Raw genomic sequence first — 26,647 nt, forward strand, 5'->3', positions numbered from 1 at the left:
AAATGGAGCCAACATGGAGCCAACAGCGATTTAAAAGTCCAAAATAGGTAAATAAATGTTACATTTCCTCCTTGGCTGGAGTCAGAGAAGGTTTTAATCCGGCTGTGAGGTTGAAGCAGGTAAAAAATATATATATATATTTTTTTCTTTTGCCGTGTGTCTGATAAAACTGTTTAAAGAAGTGAGATCCAGGACTGGAATCAGCCCTCCTGCTACCTCAACTTTTATATCCTCTGTGTCCTTTTTCTTTTTTTCAACCCGTCCTCCTGACAAATACACAATTCTTAGGACCCTTTGGTGTTGCAAATGTTATTAAACCCATGAAAGAAGAGAATGTGGAAATTCACCTCCAGGCAAACCGAAAAGAGGAGAAAAAAGGAGTTTATTTTTACATTCAAACCTAAACTTAGTCTTCGCAGACATCATTCAGCACATCACAGTGACACTCCAAAGAAAGAAAACCGGTTTAGGTATTTTCTAGTTCATGATCAAATAATGCACAGCCACCGTTTTCTCTTTGTTTATCATGCACATATCAAAGCATTTGCATACAGCCGTTAGTATGTGAGCATTGAGTTAGTGTGGAGGGTAAACTTTAACGGCGCTGTTAACGTTACTGATCTGTCCCCCTGTGGGCGGATGGACGCAACCGTACAGATGAAGCACCTTCAACCTGAAAAGACAGAAACATGGAAACAAGCCAGAAGTGTCAGACGGAGTCAGAACACGTCTTTATACTTTTCAGTGGTTGCAATTTGTGTCATTTTTGCTGTGACTATGTTGGCCTTACTATTTTGTCTACGCCGACTGGTAACTGGTTTTGGTGGACCACCAACAACTGACGTCTAATTTTTAAAACTCTTAAACCCCTTTGGTTATTTTCTTTAGTGTTACACTGCGAGCACAATCGATATTAACTTGATAAACCTATGAAACCAGATGAAACTGATGAAATAGTCAAATTAAAAACGTATCTTAATGGCATAGAGGCCTAAAGAAGCTGTGATCTTCTGCTTCTGAACTGAAATAAAAAAGAAAAAAAAAAGAACTTCTTATATTTGGCCTCAGGCTCCTCAGAGACAAATTGTCGGGACATACGGTCACACTGGGTGGTATTACTTTGCCCTCCAGCACTCCTGTGAGGAACTTGGCCAGGACTCATTCTTTGACTCCCACATTAAACAAGTCCACAAGAGTGTACTGTTATAATAACCAGGCTCCATCATATCTTAGAAAGATATTTATTCTCATATCATCCCATCAGAACAAATAGATCTCAGTCAAATGAAAAGAAACTAAACTAAATTACATTGATTTACATTTTTTAATTGAATAGTTTGCCAGTAGGTTAATCCAGCAATTCTAACCACCACTGTATGAATTAAAAGAAGTAATTATCTTTCTGTCACAAAAAAAACCAATGCCGATCTTAGTTAATATAGATGAATCTGACAGTTGACATCAAAAGTTGTTAGAAGTCTGCTGGGCAACAGAGGTAAATATGTGGATAATAGAGGCTCCACATTTGTAAACGTCAAATCGAAATGTCCAATAAATGTTTACAAACACACAGCTTCATGCGCTCCATCCTCTTCACACGAAGTTTCTTTCTACAGTGAAACTTTAAAGTAATTCTGGTGTGTTATTTTTTCTCTTGTGTTACTGAAGTAACAACAGTGGAGAGCTTTAACATTTCAGAGAGCTCGCTGTTGTTCAGCTCTGAAAGTCTGACAATGAATTAATTCCAGTTTGAAACTAAACTTTCACTGACTTTGTTCTATTAATTTGTCTCATTCTGTGGTTTTGTGTGTGTGTGTGTGTGCGTGTGTGTGTGCGTGTGTGTGTGTGTGTGTGTGTGTGGGGGGGGGGGGGTATTTACCTCTTGCAGTTTCTGCAAAGCTTCAGAATAATGTCTGAGGTTATGTGACAGAAGCTGAGTTTGACAGTATGAAGATGTGAACTGCAGTAATTTGCCAGCAGAGAAACCCTGTATCACACACACACACACACACACACACACACACACACACACACACACACACACACACACACACATACACAGAATTCATGCAGGTTGACTTAAATGTGTGAATGCTGGTACTTTAACAGAAATGCAACAACGAGTGATGTGTGCACTACCCTCTGGTTCCTGTGTGGGTGGAGCTGAGATCCAGCTGCTGAAGTCGTCTGCAGCCCAGAGCTAAAGACTGAATGCCTGCGTCTGTTACTGCTGCACAACCACTCAAACCAAGGGATCTGACACGCACACAAACACACAAACACAAACACACAGTCATACACTGTGCTGGAATAAAGTATGCATATGTATTCAATGAGTGTGAATCATGAACTGTGTGTGTACCTGATACAGGGTGTGTGCTTGCTGATGTTGTGCAGCGTCAGGTCAGTGATTGCAGGACAAGAACTCAGGGTCAAACACTGAAGTTTGACACAGTTCTGGAGCAAACTGTCCACTGAGGCATCGGTGATCTCACAAAAAAATAAAAACAATTGTATCTTGAGCTGATTTTTAATAGTCATACAGAGCTGCTATCATAGATCTCATACAAAAATCTAAATCCAACTCACCACCTGCAGCCCAGAGAGATTCAGTGAAATGAGACATTTTAGCTGTGACATCACCGTGAAACTGTGTACGTTGACTTTTGGGACACGTCCAATGTTTAGATGCTGAAGGCCAGGACACATCTAAAAGCAATACACTCCATGTTCAAATCTGTTATTCAGCATGAGAATCCTCCACAGGAAGTCCTTTTAATCTTTGCCTGCTAAAGCGTGTTTGGGGATGTAATGCTCAATTCAAAAGGCAAAGCATGCTTGTAGTTTGAGTAAAGATTAATATTTTCGTTTTGAAAAATAAAGTACCTTATATACCGCCTGTAGACAGGATGGAGAGAGGAAATGACAGCCAAACACTTCCAACCTGCCCAGGCTGAGGAAGAAACATCTTATTAAACCCAGATAACCATAAAAAAAATAAATATAGTGCAGAATTACAAAAAAAAAGACGATTTTATATTAAGTCATATGACCTTCCTATAATCTAGTGAAACTCAAGTGTCAGAGAATAAGTGTTTGCTTTAACATCTGAAAATGGTATTAATGCACCATCTACATACATTTTATTGGATATAATAAACGAATTGTGCCTACGTGGGTGTGGGTTTCCTCCAGGTACTCCAGCTTCCTCCCACAGTCCAAAAACATGTATGTAAGGTTAAATAATGCCTCTAAATTACCACTAGATTTACTGGTTTTCAGTCCAACTGAACAAAACAGTAACAATTCAGATGTAAAAGTGATAAAGCTTAGAGTTGAGATAAATCCAATATCAGAGAATAGATCTGACCTTTCATGGTGCTTCATGATGAGTCTCTTCAATGGGACATCAGTGATTTTGCAGCCATTCAGGACTATCGATCTCAGGGTTAACCTATAATAAGTACAAATGTATAAAATCTTCAAATCATAATGTCATACATCCAACCCTAACGGTGGCTGGTTAGGTGAGAGGGTGATAGTGAGGTAGCACTTGGTTCCATTGGTTTGGAGTCGGGTGTAAAGATCCTGATGTGTTCTGACCTCTTGCTGCAGTCACTCAGAGCTTTCAGCCCCGAGTCTGTTGCTCCACTCCAGCTCACGTCCACGCTTGTCACACTATCACACAGCTGACCAATCAGAGTCAGCACCTGGTCGCCATGCAGACCAGCACCAATACAACTTGTGACCTTGAGCTCCTGTAATCAGCAAATAGCAAGATATTCACTATTTGACTATTTAACAGTTCAGACATATCAAATGTTAGCACGAACCCCTTTAACATGTGTGAATTACAATATTTTAGGGTTCTGAAGCATTTCGATGGTTCACTGTTTGAGCTGAATGTTAGATTTCATAAAACCTTTTTGTATAATAGTGACACTGTTAAATGTGTCACATTGTGTTGACCCAATCAATCCAAACATGAGCCATGAACCTTTTATGTTCTGTACTTTCCTGTGTTTTATTGACCATGACAGCAGGCAGGCGCTTTCAAGATGAAGTGGCAGTAAAGACATAAAACAATATCAGAACAAAAATAGAAAGAGTGTGTCACTGCTGAAATACTGTTACAGTGGTCCATTGATCAAAGAGATCTAATCCTGCGAGTTAGAAGGTACACGGAAAAGTCACCTGACGGCAAACCTCCAAGACTTCTTTAAGCAATCATTAACTAACATCGAATTCTGGTCCTGATTTGACACATTTTTACTTTTTGAAACGGTGTATTTCCTTGTTTCTACCTGCAGTGAATTCCTGCACAGAGAGAAAAACTGCTGCAGGCCCGAGGAGGAGACGGACTGGCTGCTGCAGCTGGACAGACACAGAGTGTGAGGACGGCGTCGACCCACACACAGCAACCACTGGTCATTTACAGAAGAGTTTTCAATCCTCAGATGTCTCCCTTTCAGAAGTGAAAAATAAACTTTCATTACTCAGTATATTGACCAATGCACTTCATAGAGAACTTTGCGTCTGACCTCCAGTCTGTGTGCTGGTATGAGAGCATGTGATGCTACATGTTTGGGTTATCTTACAAAATGTTTGTCCAGGGAGTGGTGCAGCACTTTGAGTACTTACATCATGGGAATACTCCATGTGCTAATTCTGAAGAGTGGACACATCCCACTCCCCTGTTATACAACCATTTAACCCGACCTTTACGCAGTGAAAACTAACTGAAGCCAAAGTGCGACTGCTTTTAAAGATCTGCGTTGCTGCATGCACACTTACAGAGTGTGTGATCATTGGCCAGCGTGCGCAGGCGGTGGCAGACCTGCAGCACCGTGCACAAATCCCTCTGAGGCACCAGAGACAGGACGGACAGCCACACCTCGTCGGGCAAACACATCCAGCGGTCACAGACATGGACACCTGCAGGCTGACGGACGCGGCAGCCACAACACAGGATTAACGCATTATGTGTCACAAATATTGCAGTCGTCAGAAAAAAAAAAAATATATATATATATATATATATATATATATATATATATATATATATATATATATATATATATATATATATATATATATACTAGAAAAGAAAACTTTGTATAGAAGAAAAATAGTAGGACGAAAGACACTTTACTCTGTTTTTACAACCATTGTCGTTCACACTGACACACTCAGCTGCACCTGTAAACAGAAACAGATTGATAGAAATGGCTTCATTCACTTTATTATCATTTCTCAGAATTTTTACACACACAAACAGATTGTGGTTGTGCTGGTCAGGCATGACAATTAAATTCTTAGAACTTTGGAGGTTTATCAGCACTGGCCCTATTAACAATCCTCGCTTTAAAACGATTTACATTTTTTAGGAAAGGCTTTCGTTCAAATAATTTCAAAACAAAAAGTGTGTGTGTGTGTTCATTAATAACATACCCTCAGCTGGTAGCGTGGCTTCTTGCTGAAGCGTGTGTGTCTCTGTAGTTCGCTGGATTCTGTGTGTATCGCTGTCAGATGATGTGTGTTTCACACTACTGTCGGGTGTCTTTGTGCACTTGTGGGATGTCCTCTTCTTTAGGTATTTGATTGTATTCTGATTACTGCTGGAAGCAAAGGGTGACAGAAATTTATTGACCTGTTAAATCTATTCATTTAAGATAAGAACCATGGTGTTAACTGGCACAACAAAATAAGATCATCATCATCATCATCATCATCATCATCATCATCATCATCATCATCATCATCATCATCATCATCATCAAGTATTATTAATTTCCTGGCATCTATTGACGCATATTAATCTATGAGCAAAACTAGAAAAATCAATACATAGGAAGACAAACAAAAAAAACCAATTGCATATCAGGACACAAAATAAACCACTGTACTGATGCTTACATGATCAGTTTTGTTTTACCTGCGCAGCCTGTCAGTCAAGATGTTTCTGGAACCTTCACAGAGTCTCCTCCGAACTCGATCTCCAGTTGTTCTCCGGGGAGCTGTGGCGTCCTGCTGACAACCCTTCCCCATCAGAGGAGGACTTTTATTTTTTAGGAGTCGACCTGACCACAGACAGAGAGGCCGCCAGATCACCACTAAACACAACTTCATTTTACACAGATCTACTTTTTCCAGATCTTTCTGCAACCCCCTCAACACACGTCGCATGGTCTGACTCATGAGTTGTCTTATCAAAATGGTAGAATTAATCTCTCTTGTCTTTTTACGAATATAAAATGATAATAGAATAGATGGAACGGAAGCACATTTGTTCTGTTCGCTGCTACCTGGGTTTGCAGTAAAAGCAGAGGTGTCAAAATCTTGAGGTTTCCTCCATGAAGACTCATCAGGCCTGGTGCGAACAGCATCGTATGAAATGCTGTCATCTGCAGATTCCTTCAAAAGGTCATCCGATTGCATTCCAGCCAGATTCATTTGTCTGCCTCCTGCTTCGGTCCCTGCAGGAGCTTCATTAACAGTGTTAGTTTCACAAGATTCAGTTGTGACGTGTTCAGATGGAGCTGCTTGACCTTTAGTGTCTTGAGATGAGTCCAGGTCTTCACTGAGGAGATGTGACACCCGCTCCCCTGTGCTCTCTGCAGCTCTGTTACCGATATCACCAGAATGGCTTTTATTCTCAGGATTTGTGACCTGACAGTTGAGCTGCAGGGTTGCAGATGCAGACGGCTTCTTGACTGACTGGGTGAGGTTTGTGGGGTTTATATGTTGGTTTAACCTGGAGTGATGCAGCAGATCCACACACAGCTTGTACTGCTCACACACAGTCAGGTGAGATGGGAGTCTCATGCTCAGGTTAGCAGTTTCCAAGCTCCACTCAGTTATCTTCTCTTTCTCACTGTCGTTTATTTCATCATATGTACATATCGCAGAATCTAAGCTGGAATCCTGGTGTTCTTGCATTTGTTTAAGCTTTTCCTTCTGTTTGCAATTTAGTTTTAACTCCTCACAGTTGTCCACTCGCTCCATTTCTTTCCATCGTTCCTGTCGATTACCTGACATTTTCTTTTGTGAGTAAACCCCAGCTGATGTAAGACGCATGTCTGGAGACTCACTGCTGTCATATAAAGCTTGTGAGGTACTCACAGCACCAAACACTGCGCTGGATTCTTTGCGGCGTGTTGCAGAGTCTGATGCAAGTGTTTGGACTGAGCTGCAGTCAGATGTTTCTTTGTGGTGCCTTTGATTAGACACATGTGTTCTGCTTGTACTGCAGTTGGCTCTGTGCAGGGTTTGTTTGTTGTTGGTGTGTTGCAGCCTTAAACGTTTCATCTTCTCAGTTTCTCTGCTCTGCAGCCAAGTTTCCTCATCTTCCACTGGGGAACATGAGGAGGGGAGGAGAGGATCGCGCTGAAAGAGAGGCTTATATCCACAGACATAGTTTTTTTCTTTACTCTTGTTTTTATAGTTTGGTGAGCTGGGTTGATAAACCTCTGAATCCTCCACGGTCACATATGCTTTATCATTACTTGCAGTGGGGCGGATTGGCTGCTGGTATTTAGCCCCCAATGAAATTTCATTAGCAGGTGGGATTTGTTCTTTTTCTGCGTGTTTTACACGAGCCAGTGTGAAATCTTCAAGGCTGCAGAATTCATTGCAAGCTTCTGGCGGACCCTGGAGGAATCCTTCTGCCCACTTCAAGACGTCCCGGAGTTTCTGCTGCTCGCTGTAGAGAGACTTCCTCAGAAGACAAAGACTCTGCTCTGAGTCCATGTACTGCCTACAATTTCCAGGTTCCTCAAGGAGGTCAGACACAGCATAGCTCGTTGTTTCAACTGGAAAAGTCCCCATAAGTGGATCTGGTGTATGAAAAGTTGTCCAAGTATCACACTTTTCAGATTCAGTCATTGTGATATGATATGAATGCAGTTTTTAGTACAACTGCAAACACAGTCATTCCTTGTCAAGTGACTTTTAAAAATGTGATGTGTGTGCCTTATTTATGTGCTCTCACCACCTCATGCATACATCCTGTTGTCACTTGTGGTGGAGAATGATATTTTCCACCTCCAGGGAAATGGCAAATCAGGCTGCACAAACTGATGACAACACTGTCCTGTTGATAGGAAGTAAAATAACTTTTTGCATTGATTCAATAATTGACCTTTACACTAAATCTCCACGAGTCAGACTCTTTTACATTTATATTATTCATCTAATACAAACAGCAATGATTCGGGTTTTGGGAATAGATAATCATTCTTACCCAGAAGATTTCTCATTTTCCTCTTGAGTTCCAGTAATGGAGAAAACGTTGTTACATCGACAATATATTCCCTCCTTACCAATTTAAAACAAGCTTGTAGTATTTTCAGAACAGGCTGCAGTGCAGACAGTCAAGGTTTGAACTCGCCTTTTGTCCAAGAAATCTTGTGTTGATCAAATTATCGCCATAGAGATTGCAGCTTAAACTGTAGCGACGCTTTTCAACCACAAGAGGGAGACAGAGCTTGAATACTTTTTAAACATTTTTTAAAAAAGCCTGTCATTATCTCCTACACAGTTGCAGAAGCTCATCCTCCAAGGTCAGTTCATGTAATTGGGCTTGTGAGGTTTGCATTATCTTGTAAATCGATGCATTTATTAATTGGTTTTATTTTGCTTACATTTCAGGGTTTTTTTAATAAAAAGAAAATAGGAAAAACATTTATAAATTTCCTTCCACTGCATTGGTCCATCACATGAAATTCCAATAAAGTATTTTTGCAATTATGGTTGTAATGTGACAAAATATGGAAAAGTTAAGGGCTATTAATATCTGCATTATTTGCAGATGCCGTTTTAATATATTGATCACAGCCCTCCCCGTCAATCCTGAAGGTAATCACTTTAACTACAATCCAGAAATTAATATAAAAGGAAGTGGGATGTGGGATCAATCAACTATCTGAGGGTTAGCTTCTCAAGACAAATCAAAAAATATTTGACCTTAATTATAATCCACTAAACTCACATTTGATATCAGATTTGATGGAATGCCAATTCCCGTTTTTATTCTTGAGCTGGATCAGTCTGTTTCTTAAAATAAGTATGCTGCCAAGATTACTTTATCTTTTCCAGTGATACCAGTTTAATAAAATGTGGATTTGAGATATGGTGATTTCTAGATACCTATAAGTTTTTCACAGAGACAAAAAAATATCCACAAAACACAATAGTGATTATTTTTCAATATATATTCATTAGAGAGCTTTATTGTGGCAGTATTAACATATAAAACAATCTTTTTTTTTCTTTTATAACATACAAACATTCAAAATTGTTTTCACTTCACAAAGTTTATAAGGCTTGGTTGTCCCAGAAGAGAGAGGTTAAATTTTTTTAGGGATTTTTTTTCTTTTATTTCTAAATTAAATCTCCCAGAGTTTCTTATCGAAAACACAAAAGAAAAAAAAAGTTTAGACTAACAAAACAATTAAACAAACAAAAAACATTTTAAATAACATTTAAAATCAACAGTGACCGTGCAAGAGAATCTGCTACTGTACATGCCCACACAACATTGAAATAATTTACAGTCTATTTACTTCTTATACCATGTGATGTCCAGTAGTTTTGCATAAGATAGACCTGAGCTCAAATATTTAAAATCTTAAATGAATTCACCAAAAGTCGTGTTTTGTGTTTACGTTTCAAACAATTTGCTTAAGTACTTTTCTTTTAATAGATTTTTTTTATACTAATAATTAAAGAAAGCTATTAAATTTAAGGTTTGTAAATACTTGACTCGTGTCAGAAATCATTTGTGAATTTTCATTCATACCTCAGCTGTGACATCAGTGTGTGTGGTGTGTGTGTGTGTGTGTGTGTGTGTGTGTGTGTGTGTGTGTGTGTGTGTGTGTGTGTGTGTGTGTGTGTGTGTGTGTGTGTGTGTGTGTGTGTGTGTGTGTGTGTGTGTGTGTGTGTGTGTGTGTGTGTGTGAGCTTGGTGATGTTATTTTAATCACAGTTTTGTTTTTTTATGTAAGCAACGAAAGTAAATCTACTGTGTACAGAAACTTCAGCTGAGCAGCACAGAAAAAGAGCTGAACCTTTTACTTTGAAGGCCGTTGATCTGATAAAAGAGCTACACACTGATATGATGCTACAATGTCTCTGTTTTTTCTGTTTTCAATTACAGAACTTGAAGGCCTTGTTTTTACGTTGACAGTGAGGTGTACGTCCCATCAAGTAGAGGTTTAATCTTAGCAGTTCTGCAAATGTTTCAAAATATCCATTAAATAGTGTGAGATTTGATATTTACCTAAAGATGACTGAATCCTCGCCCCCAGCCTGCCTATGGTTTAACAGTAATTAACATGCTGGCATGCTCGGTAAGCGATGAGGTGCTAAGGCTAATGTTTAGCATCTGGCGAAATGATTCACGGACGCACGGCAGAAGCACAGTCAAGTTAACTGGTTGATTACTCTTTGAGCTGCTCTTTAGAAGATTGCAAAATGAGCTTTTACAAAGAGAAACATAGTGAGAGTAAACCAACAGATTTAGCAATCATGTTAAGTCTTCTCAAGATGATCAAAATGAAGCCCAGTGCAGATTCTTTGAGATAGCTCAGATGACCCGTGCCTAATTCTGATGTGGATAAAAGTCTGTGTGGCGTCTTAGACTTATTTCTCCTTCCTCCTGTTGGTAAAAATGCAGAAAGCATGCAATAATCTAGGATGGTCGGGACAGCCAAGTCCATTAGAGGTTGCTTTACATAGACAAGACGCACGTTTGGTAAAGAGAAGTAAATCTTTACCCTTTATGTTGGTTTTTTTTGTTTGTTTTTTGTTTTTTTCTGCCACAGCTATAAACAGAGTATTTACAGATGGGAACATGCACATTTGCACTGAGAGGTCAGCAAAGAGGAGCCAGGAGCTTCCCCAGATTTAGAGGTGAATGGAGCACAGAAACAAAGGGACTAAAGCCAGACTGAGTCAGCAGAGCTGCGTACATGACAAATTCACACAGAGGTTTACTATTTGAAGTCCACAGTGACTCACTCCAGTGTTTTTGGTTCATGTGCTTGAGGGAGAGTTACAAATGCAGACAGTCTGATGGGATAATCATTGAGCAGTGCATACAGATCAGCTTCACCCTATTCAGGGAAGCAGGTTTGATCTCAGTACGTGTACTTGTGAATACAAACGTTATCCCCGTAGTGGTTTTGGCCCTTTGCTCGGTTTCACTGTTGAAACTCAGTGCATGTGCTGTAGTAGGAAAATAGACGTCTTTGCCCTAATAGTTGTGTTTCTGTTCACACTGCATATTTTGTGTATGAATAAAGTTCCATTGACGCAGAAAGCCGAGAGGTGCACAAAACACAGCTGCGAATACGAGAAGATTTATGGTAATGATGTCCACTGTAAAGGCTTTTGAAGCAGCCAGCCTACAGAGAGAGTGACCTCTGAAAATAAACTTTAAAGCGTCTCATAAGTCAAGAGCTTCAATCTCTTGTGAGAGCTTTCATAGAGAGAATTGCCAATATAGACTCCTTGTTTCCATTTACTGACAGTAATATAGTATTCAGCTATAGTGGCCAGAATGCAAATACTGGCTCTCTACAGTGAAGACCTTTAGTGAAATATTAAACATTAAAAGGACATGAATGCATACATAGTTGAGAGGAATTAGGCTACAACAACCCATAGACAGCCTGCAGCCATATGTATGTCTGGCTTCACAAACTGCGACGGGATATTCTTACCAGCAGGACATATTCTAGCAAGATGGATAAATTATAAGATGTATGATGTGATTAAATGCATTTTTTTCATCTTCTTTTTGTATGTTTAGAAGCATACTTTAAACATGAACTGCTAATGCCCTTTCCTGAGAAGTAGTTTATCTAAACTGAACTACATTTTATTTAAAGAGAATATATATATGTATGTGTATATATACATATAATCACTTATTTTCATTTGATTTTATTTGTTATCACTGCATGTCTCTCTGCTTCTCCTTCAAAGCCACTAAACTATACCCAGCAGGCTGCTGTCTGCAGGCTGAACCAAGGCTGAAATATCCCAGAGGCGTCGATGACTCCACACTTTTCTCATCAGTGGCATTACAATCTCAGTTTTTGTTTCACACAATGACACTCACGTACTTGTGTATTCACCCGAGTTAAAGCATTAAGCATTAAGTCAAAATCTATAGCTCATTTCCTCTGCTTTTTCATGTGACGTCCTTCAGCTTGATTTAATTAAACTTTGACTCCACAGACAGTATACAAAGTATTCAAGCTGTCTGAGAAATCGTCAGAGAGAACGCAACCCTGAACCTCTGCAAGCCCAACACTTAGATCAATTCTCCTTTAGGTTGCGTCCTTGTTTTTAACTCGACACCTCAACAGAGTTGGTGAAAAATCGGTGTCGTACTGACGTAAAGACAACAGGATGTTCCCACAGATATTAGAAATGGCTACAAATCATTTCTTGCTCGTGTTCTGCGACTAAAATGCTGACGTGTTTCGATAAGCTACATGAGTACAGCCGCATATATTCAGCCTGGTCGGTATCTGCCCACATAAATAACCTGTATGAGAGGTTTAGACGACCTCAACCTGTCCCACCATGTGCCATTTCCCAGCAGTGTACTTGGACTACTACAATACTTCCTCTCAGCTTTCCCAACTGTTCTCTTCTATGTCTGAAACCTCCACAGAGCTTCTACAAAACTAACCACATCATCAAATAACCTGTCAGGTCTAAATTTAGGGCAACTTTTTTTTTTCTTTCCTTTTTTAACCAAACACAGATTTCTCTTCACAAACCGATTTTTCTCTAAGATGCACCAACTTATGAGCTGACGTTTAGTTCAGAAGACATTTAGACGTTCAACAAAACACAAATGTGTTACGCTCACAAACACGCTGACGTTTTTTTCTGCTGCCTCCCTCTTGTTTCCTAAATGACATCACGTAATCTGAAAACAGTTGTAATCTGTGGTCTGTGTAAAAGATTTGTGCTATAACGTCTGTAGGAAAAAACCAGGGTGCTACCGAGCCAACTCAAGTTGAGGGTAGTCTTAAAAAATAGCTTAAAATTTCTCCGTCCCATCACCCTGATAAACTTCAATAAATCTGCTTTTTTTTTTTTTTTTTTTTTGTAATCTTTTGTAAACTCTTAATTTGAAAATAAGGTCAAAGTAGATTCTCTGACTTAAAAATTCCTGAAAGATCTGGATGACATAAAAATGTACAAAACGTTAAAAACAACTTATTTAAGATTGGTAATAGTTATCAATATTTCTCTTAGTTTTTTTTCTTTTTTAAATATATTCATATATATATTGTACCTCTGACTGTGGTATTGTTGCGTTCAGTGGCAAATCCATCGCTCCGTTCTCTTCCCGCCCACTCCGTCATGACTGACCGACTAATCAGGCGCTCTGAACCGTTCAGAGCCGTTGTGTCGTCTTACTGAAAAGTTTCTGCAACAACTTGTCAGCATCAAGAGTGAACGGGCCTTTAAAATGTCCAGAAAACCAACTGCTGGTGTTCCTTTTGTGACTTTTCTCTTCATGAACTCCTCTGTTGCTCTCATTAATTCTTCGATTATCAGTCTTCCTTCTAACACAGCATTTCTTTCTTAATTCTTCTCACTTCACGACACATCTGTCTGAACAGGTGATTTTGAACACAACAATAAAATCATACTTTTGATTGTAAAGTGAAACTACACTTGTTCAATTTGGGAAACCGTGACGTGAAATCTGACTCCCTTCTTTAACAAAAGTCCTCATAAGTGATGCCTTTTAGTTTGTTAAGTGAAAACCTTTCGTCCTATTGACAGACTGATTCTTGTGCATCACCGGATACCAGTTAAAACTGAAAAGGGGATCAAATCACATGTTTGGACAGATGTTTGGGATTCCTTATTTCTCTGGCAGTGACTCCTCACTTTGTGTTCTCCTCTCCTGCTCTTCAGTCTGACCACAGGTTCTCCATGGCCATGCTGATCCTGCACAGGATCCAGCGCCGGAGCGGGCAGTAGTACTCATAGTGGAACTGCTCAAACTCCGGCGTCTGGCGGATCTCGTGGAGGAAGGACACGTCGATGTCCGACTCCAGCAGCAGCAGCAGTGTGGGCACGGTGATGAGCAGGACGCCCATTACCACGGCCACAAAGCGGGCCACGCTCAGCACGCACGCGTTGAGCCTCTCGTTGGACGACAGCAGGCGCAGGCTGCTGGACAGGACTCCGCTCATTCGACTTCTCGCAGCCAGCCGGGTGAGCTCGTAGGCCCGATCCCGCTCCCTCTCGGCCTCCAGCTGGGCCTGGATGTCGGGGTCGGCATGCAGCTCCCTGAGCAGCCGGGCCGGACTCTGGACCGGGGAGGAGAAGAGCAAGTCCACTCCTCCCTGACTGTCCTCCACTGGGGTGGGAAGCATGCTGGCACAGGGGCTGGGGAGGAGACAGCGGACAGTCAAATCTCACGCTCTTTTCAAGTCGGATGTGCATCACAGCTGGGAGCCAAATATCAATGCTGGTAACAACTACAAATAAGGCTGCACAAGAAGGTAACAAAAAGCTAAAGCAGATTGTTAGAAGGAGCGTGTTATAGCGTCATACTGCAACGGTCTGTTTATTACTGTGAAGTCATTTATAATATGAAACGTTGCCAGTATAGCTACTTTAAAACCAAAAATATTCAAAGCTCTCGTACTGTCTTTGTGGTGACACTGGATTATTTTCATGTATGAACCAAGCAGATTAACAGTAGACTTAACACAGACTCCACTCATACGTTCTATATCGAGCCTCATCCATTTCCCTCCTGAGGGAAATTTCTTAATCTTAACTCGTTTGCTGGTTATTTGATAACCAGTTTTCTCTACTTTGCTGAAGAAGGTAATGCAGCGGTGTTTGACATGGCGCTGCAGAAAACGTCACAGACGACAAGTGAGTAAAAATAGAGCCAATCAGACTCTGCAGACCTGTAGGTGAGCTCAGAAATAGTGAGTGCTCCGCCGGACTCTTCCTCTTCCACAGTCTGGTCTTCAGTTTTTGGCAACTGAGGTCGGAGATGTGTGGTTTCCATGGAAACACGGGAAGGTTGCAGGTCATTGCCCAAAGCGGAGTTTCCTTCATCAGTGTTTTGATGCTCATTATCGGGGGGTGCAGCTGAAGGTTTTAGAGGAGTCAGGGGGACGGAGTCCTTCACAGCAATAATACCTGAAGCCGGGGGAAAAAAACAGTACATTTTATATAATTTTAATTTATTTCATTTTATATTGTTTTATTTTATTTTAACTTGTGTTTAAAACTACTTTTAAAAAGAGTCTTCAACATGCAAATGACTGCAAAGAAAAAAAGAAGTCTGTTTGTAAACCAGACTGTATCAGTAGTTTCCTTTTATTCCATATCATGTTCTGAATTATGAAATATTCATAGCAGGTTGAACTGAATTGTAGAAAAACCAAATGTATAATCTTTGACGACCATCTTACTATGTAAGATTAAAACAAGAACTATTATTAAGAAGAGATATTGGAGACATTATGTCCATCCATTCATTTTTTATAAAGCTTTAAACAACTTAGGACCATGAGCGCTAGAAGAAATCACGGCTGTGTATGGATGAAGGCATTGCTCAGTCGGACAGGTTGCTGCCACATCACATGGCTAAAACATTAAGGGACAGACAATCACACACATTCACACCGAGGGACAATTTCACTAAATAACCTCAAATGCACTGAGAGGAAATCAGATTACTTTTATAAAACCGATGCACTCACGATAAGAACATGCAAACTCCACACAGAGATACACCCAAACCCAGACTTGAACTGAGTATATCCCATTGTGAGGGGGCAAAGCTAACCACTACACTGCACGTGTATGATCTCTGAGGAAAACAATCCAGATTTATCCAGAAATGTCCAGATCTGGTCTTTTTAGGTGATGAAAGTGCACAAGTAGGTGAGAAATGTTAATTCGTTATCTTGTGTCAAGTGAGCAGTGGAAACAAGTGCCAGACTTTTTCAAGATTATCTGGACTTTTCAAGGAAACAGTTTGGCTAATATTTGTGTAAAACAAGAGTGACCATGTCCACAGTGTCTCTGACACAGAACAGCCACTTTGTGGGTCTGTCTGTGTCACGTTTGCATGTTCTCCCTGTGCAAGCGTTGGAGTTTCTCTGGGATTCTCTTGGATAAATGGAGGCTGGGACCAATGTTGGATATTAGTCTGGAAGGTGGATTAATGAATCGTCCCTGTAAACTTGAAGTTGTGCTGTCTCTGTTGCAGTTGAACAAAGAGACCACATGATGGCAATGCCGTATTAGTAAAAGGCGCATGACAAATTTAACAGTCAGGCAATAAATAAAAACACAACCTTGTTTTGACCCTGAATGCACAGAAAGACTGTGTTTTTTTCCCCACAATCTTTCTTATGAACCATTCTGTATAATGCAGCTTAAATTTACTGCTGATGTTGAATGGATACGGACAGGTACAATGTAAGTTAAGTGTTTGATTGTGTGCATGCTGATTTTAATCAGCTATTGAATCAAAATAAAAAAAACACCCTGCAGTGCATGTCATTCCTGATGATGTGATGTAACCTGACAGTGGCACAGCTGATGTGAATTCACTTCGCTCTGAGGTGTTGACTTAAAAATAATTGCACACATAACTGACGCCACAGTGGATGCAATAATGTGTTAGAATAGTGCGGAGAATTTAACACGAGCTGAGTGCCCCCTGCTCGTCACCACCGTGTGACCTCTCCATAGGTTGAAATCCCAGAACGGACATCAATCAATATATCATCTGAGGAAATTATTATCTTAAACTATAAAAGATAAAAACGTCTGAAAGCAGCACTTATGCCAATAATATTTATAAAATGTTGAGTATACAAAACTAAAAGAATATATAGATTAAGAGTCTGACAGCCTTGCAGTTTTTTTGTCTCCCAAACAATGAACTGGAATTATATTCCCGAGTTAAAACATGAGCCTGAAACTTCTTGAAGCCATTTATGAGAAATTAGTTGTGAAAACAGCTGCAGGTTCAAAAGGTCACACTGACTAATGATTTTCCATACCAACTAATTCCAGTATGAAAAGATAAAGACAAGAGGAGAGAAAGCGTGAAGGGGAGAACAGCCTGAGGAGCGAGTGGTGACAGCTGCCATGGAAACAGAGTCAGCAAAAAGCAAACAAGTGTAAAAACTCAGGGAGGGGAAATGAGGAAGTACTGCAGATCTAAAAGAAGAAGAAAGAATAAAAAAATAAGACAGTGTGTTTAAAAAAAAAAATCTGTCTGCATATTAATGAAAACAAACATTTGCGCCTCACTGGATGAACCTTCAGTGTAATGTTTAAACCATGCTTGGCCAAATAGAATACAATTTGCATATTTTATCCCAGAGTGAACGTGAGATAAAACATGCAAAGTATAAATATCAAAAGATGTGTAACAGTGTAAAAACAAAACTATGACCCTATTATATGATACTGATGATACAGACTGCAAATGATCTGTGATTCACATTTACCATGCACGTCCTGAACTGACTTCCTCTTCCAAGTGAATAACAAATATCCTCTTTCCTTATTTCTTTGTGGTTTTTCCAGCCTCAACTGAATGAAACACTAAAATATAGTGCAAAATAATCACGTCAAGTTAGGTTATTTAAAAGAACATTTCACTGAAATACTTGACTTGAAGTGTTTGGTTTGACTATTTTCCCAGAGGACCTTTAAATATGGAGGGAAATGAATGTCTGCTCGGAAAAATAAACCTCACGAATGATCAATTGTCGAGTTTCAGTTTAATTCGATCAACCAGAGCTTGTTAGGTAAAAAAGCGTTTTGCGATATCAGAGGTATAAAATACAGCGTTGTGACACACTGCTTGCTTCCATTTTTACAATCTTCTCCTGTTCGTTGTCGACAAGCCTCTCCTTCGATGAGGCGATTCACACTTTGAGGTGTTAGATTCCTCTGCGTGTGTGTCCGTATGCACAAACATATGCACGCATGTACGCACACACGCACACACGCACAGCAGTGTGTTCCCCCAGTTATGCAAGTGAAGACCGGATCATTTATGAACACCTGAACACCCACTGAGTATATTTATCAGTGCAACTGCACAAGTGTGCAAACATAAATCTGATTAAATGTTTACTCGAAATGATTTGAATCTCAACACGCCGGCTTTATTTTAAGCACTACTGTTTGTCAAGTGAAAATATTCCCTTGTAGCTATTTTAATTAGTTTATTTTGTGAAGCGATGTCAATTAAATGATGAGATATCAAGAATACCCGTCGCATCAGTCTGAGTGTTAAGAATTAATTCACCGCCACTGCAGAATTCTTTGTCCAATTCCTGAGGGGACGACCTCTTTTAGCTGCCCTTCAAGCCTCCATTGAAAGTGCAGGATCAAATGTTCAAAGTATCACTCCTGAACCTGATGAAGATTCAGTGTCAAGCTCAAGGACACTCCAGGAGACCAGCTGGTATGACGAGTGAAGCCTAAAGCCATTAAAACATTTCAAACAGAACGGGGGGAAAATATATCTAAGTGAAGATTAACTATAAATCAGTATTAATAAAATATATAATTAATAGACTTTGCTTGTCAAGCACATTTTACTGCGTGCGCAGTCTGAAGTCACTAAACACCATCAGTCACGTTGACCCATTCACTCACACAATCATTCACACACTCGCATAACATGCAACACGTGGCACGTGGACAAGGAAACACCGGGAATCAAACCGCCAAAATTGGCAATGAAAAAGGAGTTGCTCTACCAACTGAGCTGCTATAGATGAGTAAACATATAATGATACATTTGTAATTACTAGTATGTCTTTATACAATTAAACTTTTATATGGACATTTTCATAAATTTCTTCCTGTAAAATTATTCAAATATATATACATTGTTCTTAAAATCTGAAATATCGATCATGTGTCTAAAATCAGGGGGATTGAAATTTTTTTCTCTCCAATTAAAGTGGACTCCACAAAGTTACTACAACTTTTCCCAATTTTCAGATAATCTGTTTATTAATTTCTCTTCCTGCTGATGAACTACACAGTGCTGTGAACTCACTGTTTGTTTCATCATTGCTGTTTTCTGTAAAGTAGATTCAGTTACAACAAAAGTACATTTGTGGTGAACATTCAATCGATTTAGTGCACAAACATACTTGTGTCTGTTTTCATGCCTTAAAGGGACACGAATCGAATTTGTTTCCCAAAGACTTTCTCAAAACAAAACTCCAACCCCAACTTTTCTAATTGTAATTCCAACCATAACATGCCCTTAAAGCACGTCTTCTTAAAATGTCCTGGGACTTTTGTTCCCACAAGTGAACGTGTGAATACATTTAAGTTGGCCTAATCATAAATACACACACACATGTGCGCACGCAAGCCCACACACACACACACACACACACACACACACACACACACACACACACACACACACACACACACACACACACACACACACACACACACACACACACACACACACACACACCTCTTGGGAGGCAGAATGTTTGGCAGAATGCTCTGACAGTTTGCACTTGTCGGTTGCCACAACAAACCTGGCATCCAAAATCCTGAGCCAGCACATGTGCTTCATTGCTGTGCTACATTATCTGTTGTTAACTTTCATTTGATTGTAAAAGTCAGGTGTGCAATGTGCCAATGCGAGAGGAACATGATCACGAGATGGATTTGTTACAAAGCACCATGGCCAATGAAATAGGTTTAGTCTGGCAGGAATACATTTGGAAATAATGTCAAGAGAGTGAAGCAAATGTTACACTGAAAACTAAAGAAAAGCAAAATGTTATAAACGGTCAAACTTTACTGTAGTGACCTGTAAGTTGTTGTCTTAACCACACTACTCAAGTGTTAGTGTTTTCATCCTCCTCCCACTCATCTTACTTTGTTCCAGAGTATTTCTCTGAAGTCCAGTGTTGGTTCCACTGATGCGCCCCCCTTGGCCCACCAGTCGCACATACACGTCTCGTGCTGTGTGATTGGCGATGCGCAGATGCAGGCTCCGCCGTGTCGTTATCTTCACCTGGCACCTCAAGGCCTCTGCGAATACTACTGACGGTGCTCGCTCATCCACGACCTCCCCTGGGTGGAATACTTCAAGAGGCCCAGCCTGTCCTTCCTCCATACTCTCACCCTGCAACATGCCTGGTGCCAAGTCAAGCCCGAGCCCCCCTGCCTTGCCCTGAGTCCCGCAGCTCCGAATGTCGCCGACACCGGGATGGTCGCTCTGCATCAGGCTGCCTCCGACATCACTGCTGGTTCTTTGCTCAAGAACCTCCATCATTCAGCCTGATGACAAACCTCAGAGCAGCTGTCTGCAGTTGGACCCCCACACCCTGACTGAGTGAGCTGCCCGCTAAGCTCATGCACTCACTCGTGTGCACAAAGACACACGAGCATGCTGAGAGAGAGAGAACCCAACAGCAGACACATTCCCCCCTCTCTCTCTCATGCACAGACATGGTGGGCCCTCCTGTGAATGTCAGTGATGCTAACAAAGAGTAGAGGGGGCATTAGAGAAGGATCAAGCCCAAAGCTGCAGTTTCTATATTTAACTAGGTGGTCCTGGCTGCAGAGGGGCAGCTAATCTAACTCTGATTACAAGGGAACACGGCTGACCCAGGGTAGGAGTTGGGATCATTTTCTCTTCCTCAATGCAAGTCCTTCTTTATCTATCCTTCCTCCCAGAAGACACACTTTCTCTTCACATCAAATCAGTGACACTGCAGGGCAAAGACTAACTTTGCTCACTCGGATATACCCCAGACTGATTTATTATTAACTACGAGTGAGTGCAGACATCAATGGGACAAAATCAGGGACCAAGGAGTCCGTCTAAAGAAAAGGGGAGGTCTCCCAGGGTCTAATTATATGTAAAAAATTGTTTGCATGAAGTCTCATCGATGTCTGAAATGTGCAGTGGTATCTCCATGATGCGTCCATGAGAGATAGCCTTTTGCACAAACTACAGCCTGTGTGTGTGTGTGTGTGTGTGTAAGGATTGCATATGGATTTTGGTAGATAAGAAGGGTACAGCCTGTACAAACAGAACAAGGTCAACACTGACCTTGGGTCAGCTTCCTGTTTCCCCACTAATGGCTGAGATTAGAGCTCTGAATATAGATGGTGATCCCAGACCATCTCGGGGACACTTTATCCCAAAGCCCTTGCAGCAGCCTTCTTAAAACAGTCCTGTCTTGAATGTCTATAGAAGGGGATCCTTCAGTTCACACCAGATGATCATGAACTTGATAGTGTTAATAGTGTTGATCAGCCAGTTAATAACCCAGAAAAAAAAACAAAAAAAAACAAACTGCACAGATTTTTGAGATTCCACGGTGCTGTTGGTTTCATGTCTGCAATTTAAAAAGTTATGTGCAGAAGGAACAGAGATCATATAACTTTTCCAAACGATTTCACATCATGTTTTCTTATTGATATGTCAAAGTTGTATCCTTCAAGCTTATGCTGAAGTCCCCTTTTCCAACAAAATGTACTTAAATGGTTGAGGTACATCAGATTTATAGTGCGCAGTTTCAGCATGTCTAAAGTACACAATCAACCAAATTCACCCCTTCACTCAAACTGACACACAGTTGGGACAGACCTGCTCATCCAACACTGGGAGTGACTATAGAGTGCAGGGTCTGGCCCAAGGAGACTTTGGTACTGGGAGAAGCAGATGTGGGGATCCAATCCCCAATCCTAATCCCAAAGGCAACCCTCTGAACCACCTGAGCTACAGTTGCCCAAAAGAATCTTCATGGATGCAACATGAAATATTCAGGTATCGTCATTGTTGTGCAATCTGTGATGGGGAGAATCATGATGAAGTTGTGCCTGTCCTCACTTCAGCTGTCAGAGATTTGCATTGATATTTTGTTTGTTTGTATTCTCGGTGTGGGAGGACGAGACTCCCTCACAGAACTTCAACCAAATTGTATTCCTCTTAAAGAGTACTGGCTTCCTAATGGCTTTGGGATTATCAGATGTTGTTAATGGCTGTTACGATGCAGAGGCAATACAAAGTTCTCTGTTTTCCGCTGGTTAGATGTTTTTGATGTTAGATGATTGTTGTAAATGTTCGCCTTATAGTTTTACTTATTTACTTTATGATTTCTATTAGTCTATTTTATGTTACAGTAAATTACATTTCTAAAAAAAAGTATTTTTGATCAAAATAATGAATGTTTTTCCCATATTCCCATTTTTTGAATCACTATAAATTCTTCTGAAAAATCAAAAGGAAAAAACTAACCCGAGCACAAGGCATCCCCTGACACCCAGAATATTTCTAAAACCAAAGGAACCAAATGTATGTCAATGGAGAGTCTGACTCACGGTAACTCTCTCACTTCAGTTTTTTTTTCTGAAACATTACAGTTACTGGCTTTTTGTTAACTCGACCAAAAAATAAAAAACACGTGAAACCTTCAACCTTTTTCAAAGCAGCATTCAAAAACAATCTAATCATTGTCAAAAAGTGTATTCTGATGTAATTTATCTTTCTGCATCCTGATTATGCTGCATGGAGTCTGTGATTCGATATGCTCCTCCTGCCCCACCCAAACTAACCAAGTGAGACAATGGAGATGATTCCTACTTTGACTCTGAGCCAAGAAAGAATTGATTTTTCCTCTAAATGGAATAAGCGAGATGAGAGGAAGACAGGGAGAGTGAGAGAGAGGTGGAGAGGCAGATGAAGTGAGGGGGCGTTCATAAATTCTGTCACAAGAGGCGTGAGAGATGGGAGGAAGTCCATCAACAATTTGAAGAGGGAGATGGAGGCCCAGCATGATTGAACTGTGTGAAGGCCTAAAGAGCATGACTAAGGTCAACCGACATGAGTGAAGGAAGGTTAGAAATGAAGATGGGCTGTGAACTGTGGCATGAGCAACGGAGGAGAGGAAAAGATTTGTGTGACTGAGAAAGAAAAGGTCAGCTCAAAGCAAGTGTGTGGCCTTATGTGGACGGAAACGATGAAAAGATGCGAGGTGAGAAAAACGATAATTGAATATCAAGAGAAATGTCTTCAAGAGGATATAATTCCCAGTCATGATACTGAGAACATCAAAGTCCAACTCAGCTTCAGTTTTTATTCTTCCATGAATTGTGGCCAGGAGTCTCTCTATTCCTGGGATTGAAGGGCTTTTATTTCCAAGGCTGGTTTTTGTGTCTTGGTAAGAGCAGGTGTGTCTACCGTGTTTTATCAAATCAGTTTGAAAAGGGGGTCTGCAGCCTGTCTCTAGGGGCAACCTGAGGTGAGCAGTTTTAATTAAATGTTTAGGAATATTAGGAGCCGATTAAGCATCTTTCTGTTCCTCGTCATCATAATGACCACAGTGGTCCCATTAAAAAGCAGATGAAAACAAATGTATTTCTTTTATGATCAATATTCTTAGTGGCCATTTTTTTATGTATGTATGTATGTATGTATGTATGTATGTATTGATAGGTACTGAGTGCAGTGGTAATGCATTTACAAAGCATAAGAACCAATAGTTTCGAGCCTGGCTGTGTGATATTCTACTTAAAGCAACGATGAAACAGTATATTAAGATATCTTGAGTGAGCTGAGGGAGTGTCAGGACGTGTGTGGATGGACCCAAGTGTAGACTCACAGAGTTCCAAAAAAACCAGAGCTTATTGTACAAAATGTCCAGGAAAGACAAGGAAACAGGTGTGATAGGAGACAAGGGAGAGGGGTTTAAATACACAGGGAAGACACAGGTGGAATTCATTACGACATATAGGTGCACACAGAGGGAGAAGACAATTGGATAATTGAAAACATGAGGTGAGACACACAGGGACAGACAGACACATCGACCTGACAATACCCCCCTTTCAAGGGCCAGCACCTGACGGCCCAAAGACAAGAGACAGGGACTAGGGACAGAAGGCTCGGGTGCCACGGTGACTAGGGACGGACAGGACTGGGATTCACATGGCAGACAGGTCTGGGCCAGATCCGGCATCAAGCCGGCACTGGTGGCTGACTAATGGCATGGCAAGTTGTATGTCAACCAGATGTGGGCCAGGTCAGGCAATGATGGCACCGTTTACATGATGGATGCACCATGTGGCCCGAATGTGGTTTGGTTTGTGTGGCCCAGATATTTTCATGCCACATATGGACCATTGTTGACATTCTCTGGTTTGTAACAGTCTGTGCTCGGATCTCACACCTTCCCTTTTATTTAAGTATTGCTATATTTTGCACACAAATATTAACTAACTTAAATACATCCTTTTCAGACAAGACTGATAGTTTGGTAGTTAGCTATTTCAAGATTCTGTGGTGGTGCCCCTTTAATTATTAATGAATAAATAACGAATTTATTCAAATTAATAATTTTCAATTAATAAATTATTCTTAATAATTTATTAATTTTAAGTAATTAATCAATTACTTTGGGAGTTGTTAATGAGGAGTTTACTGATAAACATTTTTTAGAAATTACTTCCAGTGAGTTATTACTTTCAGTAATCTATTACTTACAGTAATTTAATGCTAATCAACCAAACATGAATCCCAACACTAATAATCAGCTGCAATTTGCAAACAAACAATTAGGATCTTTTTACACTGTAAAAGTACAATCGCTACAGAATGACTCTCCCTTTCTGCTTACATCTTCAACTGCTGACTGTTACATAAACATATGCATCGGGGGAAAATTGAAAAAACAAGATCAGGCTTGTGCACACAGAAGCATATGAGGGCATGAACAGAGACAGGCTGCTTGGATTCAAATAAACAACTTCTTCAAACTGTGTGTGCGCGTGTTTCCTTGACGTCACCATGTGTATCCCTGTGCAAAAACACACACCCACAAAGGCAGACAAGCAGACACACACAGCCATGGTGGGATCCTTAGGGAGGATCATGGGAGGGTATTTTTAGTGTGCCGCAATTGGTGTCTCCAGGGAGACCAGACTGATGGAGGGATGGGAGCATCAGCTGCTCAATTAACACTGAGTGTTGTGCATGTGCTTCTTCCTACACCAGGTAGACCCCACGTGACTTTTCAGAGGTCTCTGACAGAGAGGGCACGAGTGTGTGTCTGCTGTGTGCATATGTGTGTAAAGTGAGGAGTATATTCCTACCGCTGTCTCCGGCCGTCTCCTCGTACTCGTTGGTGGAGGGCAGCGCAGGTACCAGAGGCTCCATGTTCATGATGAGATTTTTATGGCTCAGAGAGTTAAAACTTCGACTCTGACCAAACTGAGCTCTGTAACAAAGGGTAAACAAACAAAAATAAACATTGATTGCTTTGTAAGGTGGATGGACTTGTTTTTTTCACGCCCAGAACTCCAGATAATGAATAATATTAACAGTGGTGAAGTGCGAACATACATCAGGCAGCCTGGAAACATTATCAGTGATGCTACCTGAAGTCGTGAAGTGTGTTGGCTCTCTCACACATCATACACTCTCAGGAGTGATTGCTGCCATATTCCTACCATCCTGCTCGCTCGCTCCTCAATCCACCTCTTCCTGAGCCAGTGCTTGCCTCTCCTTCCTCTTTTCCTGCTCATAGTGAGGTGCCGTGCTGCAGCCGTGGCCTGGTCCTCCCAGACTCACTGCCCCTGCTTGAGATCTGTGCTGCAGCTCTGATTCAGCCACATCCACAGCCTCAGCTGCCCTCCATTTCCCGCCCCTGATCTCGATCCCAGCCTGACAAACTTTAGGATCGTACTGCAACACCTTTGAATTCTGAATCCAGGCTGTTGATGAAGGACTTCAGCATATTGTTCTGTCTGAACAGGGCGATGCTGCTCAAGTTGTGACGTAAATTCAAGAACTGCAAAAACCACAAGTATTCAATGATGGAGTTTGGAAACTCAGAGAACAAATAAGGCCAGAGAATCCTCAGAGGATTCCATGTTGGTAAATCCAGGCCTTAAATTTGCCTGGTAGGCCCAATTTATTCAACACTAGGGACCTAGATTTTGCTGGCTTGACCTTCATCAGAGTTAAGGCCTTCAGAATTCCCCTACTTGCTGGAATGTGTGGTGTTGTCACTGCTCGAGGATCCATAGAAATCCAGACGGGGGGGCATATTAACAGACTTGGTGAGAGATTCTCTTGGCCCACTGATGGTTCGCTTCACCAGCTGATGCCAGCTCAATAGTAGTAGTCCAGAATGAGACTCCAGCCACAGCATAACCAGATCAGTCTTGTTCTCTCTTGCTTCCTGATCAGCTCGGTGACAATACCTGTGTGCTCAGACACCCCGGTACCTTCAGGAGCCAGGAACCTGCCATCCTGAACAAAGGTGTCAACGTAGAAGTTCCTGAGAAGGTAGTCTGTCAGGCGCCTGGCCACAATGCAGAAGAATAGCTTTCCTTTGGTAACAACCACAGAGATGGTTTCCAACTGATAAATGTTCTTGGACTCTTCCTCCTTTGGTATCCACACCCTTTCATTAAAATGACACTGTTCTGAAACCTCTCCCCTCCTCTATATCTTTTCTACAGTCCTCCAGAGCCTGTGGACCCTGGTGAATCTTTCTACCTGCATCCTACCTCAAAAGGAAGTGCTTCATATTTAAAATTGTTTATAAAGGTCACAATGA

General features: G+C 40.9%; 1 protein-coding gene across 1 annotated transcript in view; it reads right to left on the minus strand.

The window, feature by feature from the left end:
* Positions 1 to 13,945: 13,945 nt before the first annotated feature.
* The window catches only part of frmd3 (FERM domain containing 3), a gene marked incomplete at its 3' end in the record, with an annotated part of 61,183 nt that continues 48,481 nt past the window's right edge, over positions 13,946 to 26,647 (minus strand). Inside the window, exons 13-15 of the mRNA XM_080466548.1 lie at positions 25,176 to 25,300; positions 14,960 to 15,197; positions 13,946 to 14,426 (exon numbers count right to left, since the gene is read on the minus strand). Of these exons, the coding sequence (XP_080322674.1) occupies positions 13,946 to 14,426; positions 14,960 to 15,197; positions 25,176 to 25,300 (844 nt within the window). The remainder of the gene's footprint in view (positions 14,427 to 14,959; positions 15,198 to 25,175; positions 25,301 to 26,647) is intronic.

The sequence above is a fragment of the Lipophrys pholis genome (assembly GCF_963383615.2).
Source record: "Lipophrys pholis genome assembly, chromosome: 7".
In the NCBI taxonomy this organism is placed as follows: Eukaryota; Metazoa; Chordata; class Actinopteri; order Blenniiformes; family Blenniidae; genus Lipophrys; species Lipophrys pholis.